This window comes from Cydia fagiglandana, chromosome 11, assembly GCF_963556715.1.
Source record: "Cydia fagiglandana chromosome 11, ilCydFagi1.1, whole genome shotgun sequence".
Lineage (NCBI taxonomy): Eukaryota > Metazoa > Arthropoda > Insecta > Lepidoptera > Tortricidae > Cydia > Cydia fagiglandana.
In genome coordinates this window covers 9,928,662-9,943,312 of record NC_085942.1, presented here as the reverse complement: position 1 = coordinate 9,943,312, position 14,651 = coordinate 9,928,662, and the positions used below count along the sequence as shown (strand labels likewise).

At 35.9% G+C, this 14,651-nt stretch overlaps 1 protein-coding gene across 1 annotated transcript; it reads right to left on the bottom strand.

Moving 5' to 3' along the window:
• Positions 1-2,274: 2,274 nt before the first annotated feature.
• Positions 2,275-14,576, bottom strand: LOC134668903 (type 2 phosphatidylinositol 4,5-bisphosphate 4-phosphatase). Its single transcript, XM_063526402.1, has 4 exons — positions 14,418-14,576; positions 14,013-14,188; positions 4,758-4,967; positions 2,275-3,358 (listed from the first exon to the last, which is right to left on the bottom strand). The coding sequence occupies exons 1-4, from the start codon at positions 14,458-14,460 to the stop codon at positions 3,074-3,076; spliced, it is 714 nt and encodes a 237-aa protein (XP_063382472.1). The 5' UTR covers positions 14,461-14,576; the 3' UTR covers positions 2,275-3,073.
• Between the last annotated feature and the right edge of the window lie 75 nt (positions 14,577-14,651).

The following is a 14,651-nucleotide window of genomic DNA, read 5'->3' as shown; positions in this document are numbered from 1 at the left end:
TCGAACTAAATTAACAGATCTAGAAACGATATGGATTAGATGCGTCAGTGTCAAAAGTGAAGTTTTTGTTTGAAGAAACGTCACATTTGACACTGTCATATCTAATCTATATCGTTTCTAGATCTATTAATTGACGTATCTTAAAGTTCGGGTCGGGCCTAAAACCAATATCATATCTTAGCCCATCCAACGATGAAAATTCCCCGGTACGGGCCAGAAACATACCTATTATTATCTTTATCGCATAAAAAGCTAGGAAAATCACCAAATTAATGATTAATTTGGAGATATTAGCCAGAGCATACTGCCGTTTTTAAAGTAAGTGTTGAAGAAACGACTTAAAAGGTGATCAGCTTTACTAGCAGAGGCTTTTTAACCCTTTGAATGTTACACCTATCGTCCGCGGCGCGCCATATTTAACCTTTTAGGAACGCACGAAGGTTGATATTGGTCTGTACAGTTGATAGTAGGTACCTATAGTTATTTAGCTTTTAGTTCCACCACTACGAAACCGCACAAAGCCAATAGTGGCCACCAGTCTTTATTTAAATGGCGTGTGAATCTAACTTGTCTCTCCATTAAAAACGGGCCGTGACCCTCAATACATGAACAATTTGGTAAGTATGAATACTTATTGCACACATTAAAAGCTAAAAACTATTAATCGATAACTAATTTGAGAAGCGAACTAACTTTACTTCGCACTAACTATTAGGTAAACACATTAAGCTAAGCACCGTAAAGATATGAAATATTTGTAGCAAATATTTTATTAAGCTATACCAAAGATTGATTTTACCAGATGTGTTAAGTCTAAGACGAATTCATGCTTCGAGTTTGACAGCTACTGTGCTGTACTATGATGGCGCCGTGTGCCTCCGTATAATACCTAATAAATCATTATGTGGTAAGGTTGAATTTCAAAATTTGACATTCAACAATTTTGTTACACAATAAGGACCGTGCGGCCTGAATCGGAAACATATGTGCACATGTACATTGCCAAAGCAAGTGGCTCTTGCTCATCTAGCGTTCTCGTCGGTACGTTTCCTTGTGCATTGTAAGTTCTGCCATCTTGTGGGCGGAGATGTGACTTATTTGAAATACTTGTATTTAAAATGCAAATACAAAATACCTATTTTGTATTTAAATACCTTTTGAAGAAAACTATTTTGTATTTTATTTGAAATAGTTTTGGGACCTATTTTCAAAATACAAAATACTTTATAGTAGGTAATTTAGGTAGGAGTTACAATCTCTTCTGATGTTACAATCCTGGCAACTCTCTCATTCTTTTAACATGGAACTGTCTTCATTGTCTTCAAAAACTATTTTGTATTTTGCATTTGAAATAGTATATCAAGTATTTGCATTTTGTATTTAAATACTTTTTATAAAGTATTTTTCACATTTCTGCTTGTGGGCTACATCGAATGCATAAACAACACATTTACGCCTCGTGTCAAAAATCTGACGGCGCCTATGCTGCCCCCTATAGTTCATGCACGGGGCCTATACAAATGGCGCCGTACAACGACATATATCATGCTGTCAAACTCGGAGCTACGATTTTGGCCTAACTTTACTACGTTGGTGCCATATTTAAAATATTAGGCAGCGGAGTTCTAACAAATTACTCCATTTCGCTAGTAGGTGTTGTAAGTTTCGTTAAGCTAATTAATTCATTGTATTCTGATTTTTTAATATTCTACTCGAATCTATCCGCAACATAGACAGCATAATTATACTAAGGGCCACTTGCACCATTCCACTAACCCTGGGTTAGCCGTTAAAACCTGGAGTTACCATGGTTACCAGTACAATTTGACACTGGGTTAACGATTTAACCGCTTAATCTCGGGTTAGTGGGATGGTGCAAGTGGCGCTAAGAAAAACAATACCGTAAGGCGTGGAGAGACAAGGCAGCCAGATAAAACAAGAGATCGATGGTAATCCATTGCTTTATATTTAAGGCGAATATTATACTTGATACGTGAATTAATCACAAATATTACACCTTACAATATAGTATTATAGTCTGACACAATAGTCGCATACGCAATAGCCTGCAAACAAAAATATGTCCTTTTTCGGTTTCGATTAGTCCGGTCAACCATTACATCACTACAAAAACGAGAGTAAAGTAGCTATAGTTAATAACTTCCTTGAAAATTTTAAATACCTCTCCTTTTTATAAGCGACATGATGAAGGCTAGGCTATAATTGTAGATTTTTAGCGCTCCCATATCCTCGATAACCAAGAAAAAGGACAAATTAGAAGACAAACGCTAATTAGTAATTACCTACATACGCCAATTAAAGCTAGTCTAGTCTGGTTACAGAAGAAATCATTTCAATGTCTCGAATGAAATAAAAACAAGCTGATTCAGTCTATAAGTTACATATATACAAATGTTACACTCAAATATTACAATTATAACATTTTATTTCGATATTATACACATTAAACTAGCTGTGATCTGAGAATTTCAAGCCGAGTTAATGAAGTGCACATGCCTGATTTAAAAAAGGTATTTGGAGCTTTATTTGTATGGACTGTATTTAGTTTTACACCGAAACTCAAAATAAAATTCATCACTAACGTAAAGAATGGCATTGTTTATGTTACAATACAATTTATAACAGACCTATATAATAATCTGTGCAGGCACCATTAAATAGATGAGACACTTCGATCAACACAAAGGTTATATAGTTTACATACTTACAGTTAGATATATGCGTTATTTATATAACTATGTATCAAAATCAAGATTACTATTAATTTACACAACAACCCTGCCTACAACTAAATTTCCGTCATCATAAAAATGTCAACCAATATTTTAAATAGGTAATCTCAAAGTATTTATCAGAAACGAATTTTCCTCATGCTTTAATAGAGACTGCCTTAAAATATTCGCAAGCGGTACAAATGGCATTTTAGATAACGAATAATTTGAAGACTCGGAAATCATTATTACAAAGTAAGAATGCTATATGGAATTAACAAATTCTTATAAAAGATTCCTAGTCATAGGTTATCACAAATTGATCACGCTCAGTGCGAGTTCTACATGGGGCCCTCGATGGTGCTGACTTTCATGGCGAAGTAGTACACGGCTCGACTGAACAGAAGGAAGGCTAGAAGGAAAGCGCCGACGTAGGCTACATATATCCCGGTGCCGTGGCTCTTGGCGGCGGCGAGCGTGCCGAGCGTGACGCCGAGCGCGATGGCGAGCACGATGAGCGCGAGCACGGCGAAGATGCAGCCGCGCAGGCGCGCCATGCGAGGGCCCACCGACGACACCTTACGGCAGTGCGGACATCGCACCGGGGCGTTCTTCAGCAACTGGTACTGAAAACGGATAACAGGCTGGGTAAGTTGGGTTGGTAGGTATGGGCCGCAGATAAGAATATGAATATGTAGTTTATTTCTAAAAAGTGTTACAAACATAGTTACCAAGGGCCCCCGCACTAGGTTACACCCATATCGCGGGGAACCTATTACATTTGTATAACAGAGTTTCGGTATCGTGTGCAGGTCATACTATTAAAATCATATAATAGCAATAAAACTTACATTTAATACTTTAGATAACAATTAGATTTTCAAACCCTAACCTAAAATGTAACACCATGATGTTTCTTTTTTAATAAAACATGTAGGTAGGTAGAGAGCTCGCATTTTATTAAATGGTTCCTATAATAAAAAACGATATTTGTCCGTTTCAGCATATTACATATTGGGAAAATAAATGAAAAAAGTTTTAGGGTTAAATGGTTTTGGGGGGTTCCAAGAGGTACTAGGGGGCAATAAGGGGGGGGGGGGCAATAAGAAAGTACTTAAACATGTTTTCGCATCATTCTATATTGAACACCAGTACCTAATAACGTAAGCGCTATAAGTTGATATAATAATGACCGCCGTAGCGTGACTGATGAGAGCATGACAGATTATCTTTTATTGCTCTGAGTCACACTCTGAAATAACAACGTACCTACCTATCTGTAGATATCGACTATTTTCAAACTATTTAAGTGCTCTGAATTTTCACTTTTTACTTAATTTTTTATTTTAGTATAATATTTTATTTTCCTACTAAGAGCACCTGCTCTAATTTGTAAGTTATAATCTCTGGCTTTATGAATTTGTTAAACCACCTAATATAAAAAAAAATAGAAATCCAGTAAATCCACTACCACCCAAAATAAATTAAAGGGTTCCGTAGCTTTCAGTCAGGGTTATCTACCTTTCAGTTAAAGTTTGTAGGCAGCCCTGACCTAACCGCCTAGAAGCTTTGTAAACTATCAAGAATGTATCCTGTCTAAACTGAAAATCGTAGTTCTAAGACCAAATAAATAAAGTAAGACAATGTTGCCACTGCAATAAATTGTTTGTAAAACAGTAAATTCCTTTTTCATAAATAAACACGCTAAGATCATTTATATATTGGTAATTTTACTCCTACGATTTAAAAAAGTACTTTTATTTACTTATTTTTACATAAATACAAGACGCTCTAGTAAAAAGTTGCAAGTATATAGTTGTCAGTAGAAAAAGGCGGCAAATTTGAAAAATGTAGGCGAAAAGCGATATCGTCTCATAGAAAATTTTAATTTCGTGCCATTTTCTACTGGCAAGATTTGCTTGACCATCTATAGATACCTAACACAAGTCAGCCACGTCTACGCCTCGGCTAGTCTGTGGCCATGAGTAAGCCCATTCGTAATAAACAAAAAAAACGAGTCGTTACCAAGAATGTGTCCTGGCAGTGCGCACACACGACGCGGCACATGCCCGGCAGCGTGGGCACGGGCGGCGTGACGGGCGAGGGCGCCAGGTTGATGATGCGCTTGCAGTCGGCGCGAGGGCACGCGATGCGCTGCGACGATGACTTGCATATCAGCAAGCAGTTGCACGGGCATCGCACGTACTTTTTGCCTGGTGGCGCGTTCCTTATAGGCTGCAAGGGTTAAACGTTAGCTATAGTACACGTTTTTATAACAAAGTCACCACTGATGTAGTGAATTTACCACTTCATAAATTTAAGTCGCACATTAAGCACTCCTTGTTACGTAAGGCGTACTACACTGTAAATGATTTTATAAACGATAGAGATGCTTTTAAGCCGGTAGCTTGATTTCATTAGTATAATAAGAATCAAATAAATATTGTTTTTTTTTTACATTGTGAATTAAATATGCTAGTGTCCAGTAGAATTGACACATGAGACAATGATGTTCTCGCTTGATTATATTGTTTAATTTAATTTTAGTTTTGGACACTTGGAGACCTTATACATCTCTAAGTACATATTTATTTATTTGATTTTTATTTTTGATTGTACATACTTACCTATATTTTTAATGTTTCTGACACTTAGAGACCTTTACATCTCTAAGTCAACTTAGGCTAGTAATTATGTGAAGCTATATTACTGTCTTTTTATGTAACACTAGCTGTTGCCCGCGACTTCGTCCGCGTGGAATCTTATCTTCAACATTTTACATCTTTAGTACCTATAATTTTCATATCCAAGCAATGTTGAAATTAAATACTTTTCTTTTTTAGCAAGTTGTATGAAGTTTTAAGTCAAGTGGATTTTGATGTTGGTTGCTGAAATTACTTTTCTTGTATTCTCATAATAGGTACCTATGCCCTTATACAAAGATTCAAGTTTTGAATTTTTTTTTGATATCCATACAAACTTTCAACCCCTTTTTCACCACCTTAGGGGATGAATTTTCAAAAACGCTGAAATTAGTTTTCTTGTATTTTAATAATATATCTTTTTACGAAGTTTCAAATTTTTAGCTTAAAAGAAAACTTTAACCCCATACAAACTTTCATCCCCTTTTTAACCCCCTTAGGGGTTGAATTTCTCAAAATCGCTTCTTATCTCTTGTACACTTTATAAATGCAATCTGGTGTGCAAATTTCAACTTTCTGGCTTTTGTAGTTTCGGCTCTGCGTTGATGAATCAGTCAGTCAGGACACTTGCATTTATATATATAGATATGAGCACAAAATGCCGTGTCTTACAGCTACATGTTATTACTATTTTAATATTAATATAGGCCGGTAGCTTGAACATGTCATGCTCGCTTAAAAGTCTTTGCTTACGGCGGCGTTGTTGATCGGGTCGCCACTTTCCCGAATGAAGGTTGAGGGAGGCGATGGCTGAGATACGCGTCATACTCGTGAACGGGTGCTGTTTGTGGAGACTGGTCTGTTAAGCTAACACGAGCTATTATACTTAGTAACTTTTATTAATTAATTACAGTGAGACGCCTCATTCTGTTCTCGTATGTTTCTTTTCTTTTAATGAATGTATTAATTATACAGGATATTGACTCTTGGAGACCTTATACATTTCTAAGGATAACTTGGTAAACTATATAATCTTATAGTTCTGACACCTAGAGACATTTACACCTCTAAATATTATAGATTTTTTTTGTGTGTGTTTTTTTATCTGTATTTTGTATGTAATTCGACATTAAGAGACCATATACATCTCTTAGTAATTGTAATACGTTAGATTGAATTGTTAGTTTTATTTTATAAAATTGTTGATGTTATTATTTTTGCTTTTATGTAAATTCAATGTTGACGTGTAAAAGTGCCCTTGTGGCCTATTTGCTGAATAAATGTTGATGTTTGATGATGTTTGATAGATATTTGAGTTACGATATTGAAGAATCAGCAGGTCACGCATTTCATACAGTTGATGTAAAGTAAATAAGTTTTGAGTAATAAAAACGCATTTTGGGAAAATGCATGATTAAGTAGAGTTATACTAAAAAAAGTCTGTAGCGATTTTGATAGCCCAGGCAGTGCAAGTGTTATTTATACGTCATAATTTCATAGAAGTTTTACGTTTCTAACTCTAGTTTTCTGGGAGTGAGATTTTTAGGCACTCGGAAAGTGTTATCAATTATATCCTGTTACACATCATGTGTCATAGTCACGTACCTATCTGTTACTACATGAAATATAATAATGTTATCTATACTGAAAATTAGTTGAATGAAAAAGTGCATACTTATTACTTAATCCGTTTTAAGTGTCCCACTTTTTAAAGTACGGCTTACACCGACCGATTGAAACGGAAAGGCCAGACAGATTATTTATTTGGTTGCGATGTGGGTCAATATCCGGACGTTTGACCGCGCGGATTAAATTTCGTTCAACTGTCCACGAATATTGTCCTTGCGGCGACAAGTGGCGAGTACTCGATATTTGCTTCAGTTTAGGTGCACTTACGTTCATATACCTACATACGAGTAGCTATGTAGTCCATTGAATTAAAATGGTGTAGTAATGAAAACTCGACTGCTGTAATATTTTACTATGTATATTCCAGGCAGCAAACGAAATATTGGCCGTAAAAACTCCCGAAATTTAATTGTTTGTGTCCATTGTCCAATTAACTAAATCGGAATGACGAGTATTTGGTACTTTTTCATTGGTAAGGCACTTAACAAGTTGCAAGTCTATAGTTGTATGCAAATTTACCTTCCTGTTTTTGGGAAAACGCTTGTCTACACAACAACATTTCTTGCTCGCTACACACTTAGTTGTTTACTGGTTTACTCTCACTAAGGTCGGATTACATGGTAAGCGTCAGAATCCTATTCACAATATTCACATTGCATAAATATTTGTATTAATAGATTTTTAGGGCCCCCCCCCCCACATCTGGCGTCTTTCGAGCGTCGGCGTCTACAATTCTATGGCCGACGTCGACGCAACGTCGACGCAGCGTCGACGCAACTGCGCAGCGACGTCATTTTCCATAGCGCTGGACCGACGCCGACAGACGCCGACGCTCGAAAGACGCCAGATGTGGGGGGGCCCTTAAAGTTCAGTGAAAAATTTTACGTGGCCGGGCAAATATACGCTTCTCAAATTCTTGTCTAGCTTAAATAGAAACATTACATTAAAAAATGACTCATTTTTATTCAATACGCGTATCACTGTTACTGAACTATGAGTGAGTCACTGCCAATTAAGTAAGTGAAGTAAGTATTAACCGCCACAGTCTGATATTTAAGACATTACATATCCAGCTCATTTCGCCACAGTCTGATAAATAAGACAAAGATCTGATTTGGTTTTTACAGCCCATTTATTACTCCCGTAACTATTGCCCACCTTACTCTGCGTGGTACAATTTCTGTCGGTGGCGACACAAACACGCTCGATTTAAAATTGCTGGCGGTTAAAAGGTTAAAAGTGTTTGTCAGTAATGTTAGTAATCATATATTCAACTTGACAACTACGACTGGTTGAAGAATAGTTGACATAAGCTTGGCACATAGTTGTAAAGTTAGTCTCATGTTTATAATAACAACTTATTATCATATCTAGTCAGGCCATGGACGATAGTTACAGTTACTAGGCAGCTTTATTGTCAGAACAAAGACTTAATAAAAATAAAATCCACCTTATTTTATGCATCTAATTTCTTTCCAATGCTTAGGAAAAGCCAATTATTTTTTAGGGTTCCGTACCCAAAGGGTAAAACGGGACCCTATTATTACTAAGACTTCGCTGTCCGTCCGTCCGTCCGTCCGTCTGTCACCAGGCTGTATCTCACGAACCGTGATAGCTAGACAGTTGAAATTTTCACAGATGATGTATTTCTGTTGCCGCTATAACAACAAATACTAAAAACAGAATAAAATAAAGATTTAAATGGGGCTCCCATACAACAAACGTGATTTTTGACCAAAGTTAAGCAACGTCGGGAGTGGTCAGTACTTGGATGGGTGACCGTTTTTTTTTTGCTTTTTTTTTGTTTTTTTTTGCATTATGGTACGGAACCCTTCGTGTGCGAGTCCGACTCGCACTTGCCCGGTTTTTTGACACCCATTATACGGATTTTAGATGCCTGGTTAACCACATGCTGTTAATTGATATACTTTCTTCTTTATCTAAAATCCCATAGTTAGAAAATTATAGGACTATATAGACGTGCGCGCCGGTCGAAAAAAATCGGGCGGCGGCGCGCCACGAAAAAATCCACGGCGGCGGCGTAACGCCGGCGGCGTGGGATTTTCAACTTTTCAATATACGTATAATCAGAAACCAAGATTAACTCTTAAAACAACACGGGAAAAATCTCGAAAAAACTGTGTTACATCGTTTTTTTGGTTTATTGTAGAAATATCATGAAAAAAACATATGTCAGTATGTTGGACGTTGCCAGGATCGGTATAAATAAAAAGATACGCCGCGTAATGAAAAGACGTCCAGTATTTTGGACGTTGCAGAGTATAGACAACCTACTTTATGTGCATAAGGTTTTATTAGTCCATTTTATGTTTTTTGAAATAAATATAGAATAATTGCATTTTTTTATTAGAAATACAAATACAAATACACTTACTGATAATGTCAACTTATGTAATGAATTGAAGTAAAACCTATTATTTTTATATTTTTGGATTTTTATAGCTCGTAGGTGGTAAAATTTTACCAGTCATTGACATCATTTATTTAACATTAAATCAAACAGCGGGTTATCCTAGGAAGCAGTAACATCTAAGCAATGGTTTTTAAAATAATGCATGCACTTTTATCAAAAATTTCCTAACAAATTTCTCAAATGAAATCGGGTCTGTTTCTTGATGAAAACAAATCCACACATAAACAGGAAACAAACAAACTCACTTTTTTATCTATTTGGTTCATTACGTAATACGGCAAGTAATGACTTTTTTAAATGTTTTGAAACACCTAACATCCCTCTATTTAATTTATTTACCACAAAAACTACCAGAAATTTTAATAATTTTACTGTTCGCATACTTGGCAACGTCTAACATATTGGACTTAGCAAAAGTGCCGTGTTGTCGATTAAAATGGGCAAAATACTGGACATTACACATTTTACACTTGTTTTACCCATAAACAAAAAACATTTTTATGTAAATCACATTGCCACGTAATAAACAGACCAGTTAGTAACCTATTATACGTTTAATTTTAACGCTGCTTAATACTGTCATATAAAAAATATAATGAAATATGGGTAAAATGTCAGTCTGTCGGATGCTTCCTTGCAAGTTCTGCGTTCTGTAGGACTTTGACAAAAAGATTATGTTCACACTAGTTCCCAATATTTTCTTATATACTCATACTTAAAAATAACATATAAGGCCTGATTCGAATTCAATCTGCCAAATTGAAAACCCTATTAATGGTACTGAAGCTAGCTGAATCAAGATTTGTTTTTCCATAATTTATTGAAAATTTGTTTAAAAATTGTTATTTATAAGTAAATTCATCATTTTCCATTTCTTCCCGCTCCTGTCGTTAGTTTTGTTGTATGCCCTCCATCATACATCCGACAGTGTTTTTTGACAGTTTCTTAGTTTGAGTCCTATCAAGAACAATGTTTATTTTGAAATATTATATTGCATATAGTTTTTGTTGTTTTAACGAACTAATTCCTTGGACACTCCACTCCATACCGTTCAATAGGTCAATACTGTGGGACTTTGTTGAATCAAGTTTTTTGGTCCGATTTCGAGGGTACTGGCTTAAGCATGCTGATTGCCTCATAAACATCGTGGATCATCTCCAAATATTATCAAAGTAATATTGGAAATCCGCATTATTAAACTAAAGCTGCGAACCGTTTCTTTTAGTGATGTTGGTGTCGATTTCTCTGTCGAAAAGTAACCAATGCCCGGTAACTGACACCACATCGACGAAATTCCTGATACGCCAGATATTTGAAGATATGTCTAGATCCTCATTGTTTCATGGATATTGCAATGAAATTACCTTTCAGTATTGGTATAATATTAGGTAACAGGTTATGTTGGAAATTAGTTATGTGCAAGTTTCTTCCATACTTATCAAGTTTTTGACAGCAATTTGGCGCCTAATTAAAAAGACGGCGGCGTTTATTTGATTTTTTTGATCATCTTAGAATTGATAAAAAAAAATTTTTTTGGTATAATAATTTTGTGATTCTGATAATTATAATGTCGTAGTGTATATATAAAGTAAGCTAGAAAATATCCAAGAAAAATCACTCTGAATTTGTCAAATTTGTTTCGAATCAGGCCTTAATTCAAGTGTAAGTACGCTACCAGAGGAAAGTAACGCTATGCTTTAATATTTGGTGCAGATTTTTTTTCTTGGGATGTCCATTATAGTGGACGTTATCGATTTAAGTGTTAAAATAAATCAAGCAATGAATTTAAAAAAAACGGAACAGTCGGAACGCTAAAGCTAGGCACGTCGCATGCGCTTTATGTCCATTGATTTTAAATTTGTACTCTTGCGGGCTTTGTCTCGGCGCGAATTTTAACCTTTTGGCCGCCGAACCTAGTCCGCAAAGACGCTCACTCACACGCCAGAGCAAATTTTAAGTAAACAACTAATAAAAAGTTTAGGGATTGCAAATAGTGATATCGATATTTACAATATTATGGTAAAAATCTTTTTAATTTAGCTTTGTTCTTATCCTGTTTTAATTTCATTCCAAATTGCCAAAATTAAACATATGTTTTACACCCGAAAATTTTTAAAATATAGGGATTTAACATAAAAAACAACCACTAAACAATGTCGATTCAAGACGTGATATCGCCGCACTAGGCTGTACGAGAAGTCTTTTATACAAGACAACGGCGCCCATGGACTGCCCGCAATGCAGACCGACAAGGACTGTTTCCGCGCGGATCAAGTAATAATAGTCTCTAGGTCAACGGCGTAAGCGCTTGTCGGTACGTAAACTTTATTGGCGTAACGTTAAAGCTGCGCATCATGTGTCGATAAAGTCAATATACCGGACCTGTTTTAGTGAAAATTACACGTGGGTTGAATTTTTAATGAGTGAAGATATTATTCCGGAATTAGAATCTATCATTATAATTTCAGTTTGGTTTACATTAATCTATAGGTAAACTCTTATCAAAAAAACGTTCAACGACTTGTTACAAAAAAATTACACATTAACTTCAATGTTATAACAATAAAAGTAAAGTCTGATAAACAGGTATGTCCCTGTACCACACTTGTGCGAAGCGGTCGCTGCGGTGTATCCCTTCCCACTAAGCTATAAAATAACATCAATTATTTTTTTTATTTATCTCTTCTGCAATTAAATAGTCCACAATCTACAATGGCAAATTTACTTGTCTGACTCTACTTTATAGAGCTAAAGAAGCTACCTGAACTTTAAATATAGTTATGCCTGTCTGACTCTCGTTCTACGTATTCTAGTAAGTAGTTACCTACTATTCGTTAAAAAAAATTGGCGATTAACAAGTGTTCAAATACTTAGATAAAAACATATTTCTGACTTTATATTTACTTTAAAAATTCCCATATCGAGTTAACATTCCCATCCCTAGCTGTCTTTTATACAAGACAACGGCGACGAGGAACATGAAAAATGTTGAAAATTGGAGCAATTTTTTTAAATGCCTTATTATAAAAGAAGGGATTTATATAGCGGCTTAAAAAGCAAATAAATGAAAAAATAAAGACCTTAAATATGAACACAAGTGTAAATGAAATTGCAATTGTTATTATTTTCACATTAACTCAGTGGTTGAATTTGTGTCTTGTATACAAGACGACGGCGCCAGCGTATCGTTCTATCGTTGTCTTCTATACCGGACAACGGCGGTCAAAGGGTTAAACTACCGGCGGCGGCGGCGGCGCGCTGACTCCTTATGGCGGCGGCGCGCCGCGGCGGCGCGCACGTCTATGATTTGTGATTCTTTGTACCAACGCCCACACTGTTAACTGTACATTGGTGGACCTTATGCCTTTTGTAATAAGGTCCATTGTATATGTTTCCAAAATAAAAAAATGTTAAGCAAAAAATACATCTTTACATAGCATATACATGCTCTGTATGTTTGCTTAACAAATTAGTAACTATAATTACCTATTATAATAATTTGCTTATCAGCTTAAATACTGATTGTGTTCCTAACTAAAACTTGGTATTTGTAGATAATTACAATGTAACCAATAATTGGTACAAGTATTGCAATTTGTGGTTAATGACCTCAAACATTAATGGCATTATGCATATAAACTGATAGTCTTATAGTTATTATTAATAGGAAAATCTAAGGTTGGATGAATATCTGTCTGAATGGTTGTTATTTCTTCATACAAAAAGTGGCTGAATAGCCAGCTGGGCACTGATGGGTATAGCCGCTTCCTTAACAGACATTCCAATTTGTCCCCGCCTCATATACAGCGGTGGGTTACATGGGGCGGGGGCAAATGGGAATATACTGCTGAATATTGATTTGAATCGAATTTGCTTAACAACACTTATAACTTGGATTATCAATGAAGAAATTTCACTCAAAAATGATTCCGAGATGATGATGTTGTGGATCTTTGTATGAAAGGGTGATTTAAAATTTACTTAAAGATATTAAGAGAAAAACTATTATTATTTAACTTTTTAGTAGTATCATGGAAAATGTATCAATATTCAAACTTTTAAGGAATAGTATACTTTTATAAATTTGATGTCACATCTCAGGGAATAACCTATTTGACAACTTGTACTAAAATATGTTTTTTAATCATCATTATTTTGGTGAATTAGGTAAATAAATATACACTTCAGCGGTTGGTGTAATCCATGATGTAACATAATACGAAAAGAACACTGGTTCAAAAGTAGGGTGAATGTGGGACACGGACGGTATTGTTTACTTACTGTTTAACAAGATTAAGATAATGAAGACTTACACCACATCGAAGGTTTTACAAGATAAATAATTTGTCCTTTTGGGGTTGTCGGCTATACAAATTGGAGACAGATACTTCTAACCGTTTGCAAGTTGAGGAGTAGTGAATATGAATGGCGATGACAAAAGTGTCCAATAAGCATTGAGTTCTTGGACAAGTTGGACACCATCTGCCAGGTTAGGCTAAAGGTTCCGCCAAGCATTGCTCAGTGTCTTTTCACAAGTATTAAGGTAAATGAGTAGTGTTAATAGTGCAATAGTACCGTGGCTTCGTTGCACGCGACGCATTTCACGACGTGTTGCTCCCTCTTCCCGGATATATCGATTAACGCCTGGCACACGCGGCACGTCACCAAGGGCATTCCCGCTTGCTGGTAAGGCGGAGGGAGCTCGTCGGGACCGATCGGCGATATCGTGCTCACCACATTTACCTCCTCCTCTGTCAAGCAAGCATACTTACGTCAAGAAAAACAAATACGTAACCACATATTACCGGCTCTTCCAATAACAGGAATAGTCATTACACAATCTTCACAGTTCACTTGATAATTTACGCGATGTTAACGACCCAAAATAAGCCGATTGCATTGTTTAGCAACAAAAAAAATACAAATGGTTTTTAGTTGAATCATCAGCTGTCAAAACAATAAAATCATTTATCCGCTTACCATCCCCTAATAGGGGTTGATTTTCACTTTGGCCGTCACCCATTTTATAAACTGCAAATTTAACAACACTGATTAGACTTTTGATAACACGGCTATTTCTATTTTTTTGAAGAAACACCTGCGACTTTAACAATGGAGAAATCAATTTTTTATTGAAGGCTCGGGCTGCCAATGCTGCCATAGGCAATAAATAACATTACAAAACTTGTCAAGACCGGTTTTATTTTTTATGGC